Consider the following 5,486-nt stretch of genomic DNA (forward strand, 5'->3'; position numbering starts at 1 on the left):
CCTGAGTATCAGTATCAACACTTTCCTTGAGCTTATTCTGCATCTCCTTTGTCATTTGAACTCGACTCCTACTCCTTGCTACCTGGTCTTCCCCTTCCAATGCTGCAAGCTGTCCCTTCCTGCTAAGGGCATGTGCTACTGCATTGAGTCTCTGCAGTCTATACTCAATAGTCATGTCGAATTCTACCAAGAAGTCCTGCCATTGAGCTTGCTTTGCAGAAAGCTTTGGTTGTGATGCAAAATAACTTGCTGCAACAATGTCTTTCTTGACAACAAAATACTTTCCAATTAGGTAATGCCTCCACACATGAAGACACTGAATGATCGTAGTCATCTCCTTCTCATGGACCAGATACCTCCGTTCTCTATCCTGCAACTTCCGACTCTCATATGCCACTGCATGCCCATCCTGCATAAGAACCCCTCCCATGGAAAGATCTTAACCATCTGTGTGTACTTAAAATGGTCACTCGAAGTCTGGAAACTTTAGTATCAGTGTTGTAACCATCCTCTTCTTCAAATCATCAAATTCCACTTGACATTTGTCCGTCCAGCTCCATCTCTTGTCTTTCTTCAACAGGTCTATCAGTGATGATGTTACCTTGGAGTAGCCCTCTACAAACTTTCGTTGGTAGTTGGTCATGCCCAAAAACACCGTCATATCACGGCCACTCTTTGGTTCAACCTAATCCTCAATTGCCTTCACTTTACTCGGCTCCATCCATATGTACCCTTGACTCACTATATGTCCAAGGAATGGAATCTTGGTCTGAGTGAACACACACTTAGACTTCTTCAAGTACAACTGATTTGCCTTCAGTGCCTTGAACACCATCGCCAAGTGCTTCTTATGATCCTCCATGTTATCACTGTACACCACTATATCGTCCAAGTACACTACTAGGAACGAATCCAAGTATGGATGTAGAACATCATTCATCAAAGTGAAAAACGTAGCAGGATCATTGCTCAACCTGAATGGCATACTAAGGAATTCAAAGCTACCATACCTTGTTACTATCGCAGTCTTCTTCTCATCTCCTTCAGCTATCCACACATGATAATATCCATGCCTCAAGTCCAGCTTGGAAAACACTTAGGCTTTCGCAAGCTTGTCGAAGCAATCAGCAGTCAATGGCAAGGGATACCTGTTCTTCACCGTCTGCTTGTTAAGAGCACGGTAATCACAGCACATCCATAGCTCATTCATATCCTTCTTTCGCTGGAACAATACCAGAGCTGCATAGGGGGACCTTGAAGGTCTTATGAAACCTGCATCAGTTAACTCATTTAACCGTCGTTTCAACTCTTCCAACTCAGGTCCTAACAACTGATAAGGTGCTTTAGCTGAAGGTTGCTTCTCTGGCTCAAGCTCAATGCTATGGTCAACTGCATGCCTTGGTGGAAGTTTCATTGGTAGCTCATTGGGCATCAAATCTGGATATTTGGCCAATACTTCAGAAATCTTAGCTGAAACAGGCGTCCCCACTCCATCACCTTCGACTCCCTTGAACATAACCACATATGTCTCCATATCTGGTTCCTTCATAGCTTTCTCCAAACTTAGTGCAGAAGCATGTTGCACCTTAACTTCCCGCCTTTGCCTATGAGTGGGCAAACTCCAAGTTTGTGACTGTCCAACCAGCAACACCTCATCATAGAAGGGGAAAGCAACTGCCTTGTTGCCCTTCAAGAAATCTTGCCCCAATATCACATCAAAATCGTTCATCTCCATCACCGTGAAGTCCAACTGACCTTTCCAGTCTCTTATCTGCACAGGCACTTCATGTGCGAAACTCGCCACTTTAGCTCCAGAGTTCACTACCTTGACTTCCACATTTGATGGGAAGATCATCATTCCAACCTCTCTTGCTAACCGTGTCATCATGAAGTTATGAGTAGCCCCCATGTCCACAAGAGTTTAGATGGTCTTGCCATGAACCACTAAGTCCATGAAACCCAGACTATTAATCCACGATTTCTCCATAACTTTTCCCTGCATACATGTTTGTTCTCTACAAGTAGCTCTAATACCATCTGTCATGCCCCCAATAATTTTCTTGTTAATTGGCAACCGTGCGGCACCGTCTATGTACTTAACATGTTCATTTGTTAAATTAATTTGCGAACTACGCCTAACATTCATCATCTTCAAACATCAATATTAATGTGAAGAATCCATTAACATTATAAAATTCAACATAAACATTGAACACAGTAGAGAGATCACCATCATATGCAATAATAATACTTTTATTATGATCTTTTAATAATATAGATGACCGGGAGCAAAAGCTCCACTGGCGTTTACAACTGTGTCGTTTTGCCAAATGGGTGCCCTAACCATGCACACTATTGCATGTTGGTCACACCACGCAAATCCACACTTAACCGATTTCCTTGCCCGAACACCTACCTGGCATGCACAATGTGCCCTCACCCAGGTCACCCGTCTGCCCTGCAGTCGTGTCATTCTACGGGCGCCCTACCTGCAGGTTTCCCATCTCCTCCAACTCATCGGGCGGGCACGCCTTCGTGCAACCTGTCACCTGACTCGCCCTCCGTTACCAAACTCCGCAAACTATTTGTGTTTTCCCGACGAGGGGGCGCATGAATTGCACCTGCGGTTCTGCACCATGCCTTACACCTGCTCCTCGCACTTCGGCTTGTGTTCACCGAGTTTTCGTTGATGCCTTTCCTCCCAACCGCACCGCCAATATATATGGCACGGTTGGCAAGTCATGCCACCTAGCCGACTCATCTTCACTTGCTCGGCCGACTTGCTTCGTATTGCAAACTAGTTCAAGAGGTGGGTCAGCTCGCCCAACTTGCGGTACCACCCCCTCCTTAGCTCACCCATTGCAATCTTCATTTAGTTGGCCATGGGTCAAGTGCCCAGCTCGCCCATGTATAAACTCGCAACCAATACCTCGCCCACATGCACACTCAAGGTGTCTCACCCATCTCGGTCATAGCTCGCCTACTTCGTTAACTCGTCCGTTCGGTGGGCGCGCCCGAGCGACTCGCAAGCCACACAACGTTACGCTAACGGTCTTATGGTCTTAACGGTGACACTGGATGCTAGGAGGTATGGGACCAAAAAGGAAAAGGGGATCTATGGGTAGGTTATTTGAAATATTTATTTACAAAAAAAGATGTCATTCCAAGTCCTCTATGGCTGACATGGAGGAATGGGAGATTTGAATAGGAGGGAATATCCAAGAGCTTGGATAGATTCTTTGTTCATTCATATTTACATGAAACACTGAGAAATTTATAGTCTTTGATATATTTTTTAGACATGTTTGACCATGACCCTATGTTCCTGGAATGGTCAAGGTATAATGCATTCCAAGCTTTACTTTTTAAGTTTAATCACATCTGGATAGAGGAGAAAGATTTACTGTTCTGGTCAGAGTCTCATGGCTCAAACTATTTAAGGCATCTAATATGTCTAAAGTGGAGGTTGTCTAGATCACAAATTAAAAAGGTTAAAGGGAGAAGTTAAAATGTGGGAAAGAAGGAGGAAAAATGAACTTACCAGCAATATCACTGACATTGATTTTGAGGTCCATCCTTTGAATGACCCTATGGACTCATTGTGATTCACTAAATCCACAAAGAACTCACTTTTGGACTTTCCAGAAAGGAAGAACAATATTTTGAAATGTCAAGAGGAAGAGTGGAGACTGAAAAAAGGGCCATATGGGTGGGAGGAATGTTGAAATATGGTTGTCATTGATGTCAACCCAAGTAGCACTAGACGATTCCCCACCTTTGTTGACCAAAATGACATGGTAAATCATACTTTCTTGATTATATATCATCTTCAGTGGATCCTCCTCATCGATGGGAGGAATGTTGAAATATGGTTGTTATGATGTCAACCCAAGTAGCACTAGACGATTCCCCACCTTTGTTGACCAAAATGACATGGTAAATCATAATTTATCTGATTATATATCATCTTCATTGGATTCTCCTCATCAATTCAATTCCATTGGTATGTGCCAAACCATGACAACCATTATGGTTTGAGATATATCCTTGTTTGAATATGAAGCACGAACTTCTGGGAAAAAATCCCAAAAGAAGATCATGTGACACTCTATAATTAATGAGAATTTTATTCAAATCTTGAAAGGAGGATTTTCATCAAATGACTATCGCTAAATTATTTCACGAAGGTTTTCAAACCCTATGAATGGGTTTTGTTTTCAAATAAAAAATAAACTTTGACACCTAAATGTAGGTGACCTCATTTTTGGAACTTCAACTTTTAAAATTCATTTTTAAAATAAGGATTTCCCTCGATGCTTTAAAATATAAAACAATTTGGTTCCCTCCAATATAATAGGTTTTCTTTCGTCTTATGAGACCCTAAATAACTATATAATAACATTCGATTATAAGTCCTTGTGGATGAACTTAACGCATATCTTGCGAAGCTCTAACATTAAATTTCCTCCCGTTGGTTTCCTTGACGATCTAACAAGAGGTATTTTATGAAAGGTTGTCTTTGGTTTTCGTAGCAGGGATTCATTGATGATTCCTTGCAGGCCTTGGTACTTTCTAGGGATCAAATTCTGAGCATAAACTATGTATGTGGTTCCTAGTTACAAACCAACGAAGAAGTGAAGTTTCTTTCTACAGGTCTCCCACAAGGTTCTGAGACCATCCAACCTTTCCTTTCAATAGAACCGAGGGTTTTTTGAACAATGTTATCTCTCTATATGACCCATTGAGTGTTGTGGCATATTCTTCTAAAGTTTCATTTGATGTTTGTCATGTTATATTTTGGCACTTAAAAGCATAAATCGGTTGTGTTTTTTAGGCCTCATTCTGGAAATTTCCAGCTCTTCTTCGAGGAGAAATAGTAGCGAGTGTTTATTGTTGCTAGTTTTTATGCATTGCAATGACTTATAGACCTCAACTCCCCTGGAGGTCTAAGATTCGAAGGCTTAAAGTGTCCTTCATGACTAATGAAGAAGTGGTCTAATTGCAACAATCATTTCGAGAATATGTATACATTTATACTTATTGTATGTGCATCTTATAAAGACAACCTCTATGAGCATTACAAAACATATAGACTTGTGCCTTATGGTTTAAGCCCTTGAATATGTTACAGAGAAAATATTCAGCCTCCATACACTAAGTTCATTTCGAAAATATAATCTAATGTTGGGTATCATTGAAGTTCATTCTTGGCATAACAATGCCATATCTCTAGAGTTTAGGTAGACGCTACCTATGATTAATAATACACACTTTTGAGGTATGTTTGAATTTTCTAAGAAACCCTTACCAATAAGTTAAAACTAACTTTAATAAGTACTTATTGTTGATGAGAGGGTTTGGCCTAATGACGTCTTATGTTGGTAAATGAAAAGCACACCCTTGACATCAAATTGTCATCTTTTAGTAAGGGTTTCCTTATTTAGTCTAGACTTGCAATAGGAGTTTGAAAAAGGTAGTGTTTTATA

General features: G+C 41.0%; 1 protein-coding gene across 1 annotated transcript; it reads right to left on the reverse strand.

The window, feature by feature from the left end:
• Positions 1-1,096: 1,096 nt before the first annotated feature.
• On the reverse strand, positions 1,097-1,909 carry LOC149172793 (uncharacterized). The gene is made up of 2 exons (XM_089426466.1): positions 1,704-1,909; positions 1,097-1,604 (listed from the first exon to the last, which is right to left on the reverse strand). Exons 1-2 carry the CDS (start codon positions 1,907-1,909, stop codon positions 1,097-1,099), a joined length of 714 nt encoding a protein of 237 aa, XP_089282592.1.
• Positions 1,910-5,486: the final 3,577 nt, after the last annotated feature.

This window comes from Pinus tabuliformis, chromosome 4_2, assembly GCF_031772625.1.
Source record: "Pinus tabuliformis cultivar Carrire ecotype Pingquan chromosome 4_2, CPIR1, whole genome shotgun sequence".
NCBI classification, from domain to species: domain Eukaryota; kingdom Viridiplantae; phylum Streptophyta; class Pinopsida; order Pinales; family Pinaceae; genus Pinus; species Pinus tabuliformis.

Bases quoted from the DNA above. Each gene is read 5' to 3' on its own strand.
- LOC149172793 (XM_089426466.1), bottom strand. From the start codon at position 1,909: ATGGGGGCTACTCATAACTTCATGATGACACGGTTAGCAAGAGAGGTT. The intron at 1,605-1,703 runs GCAAGATTTCTT...GCCCACTCATAG, and splicing joins GATTTTGATGTGATATTGGG to GCAAAGGCGGGAAGTTAAGG.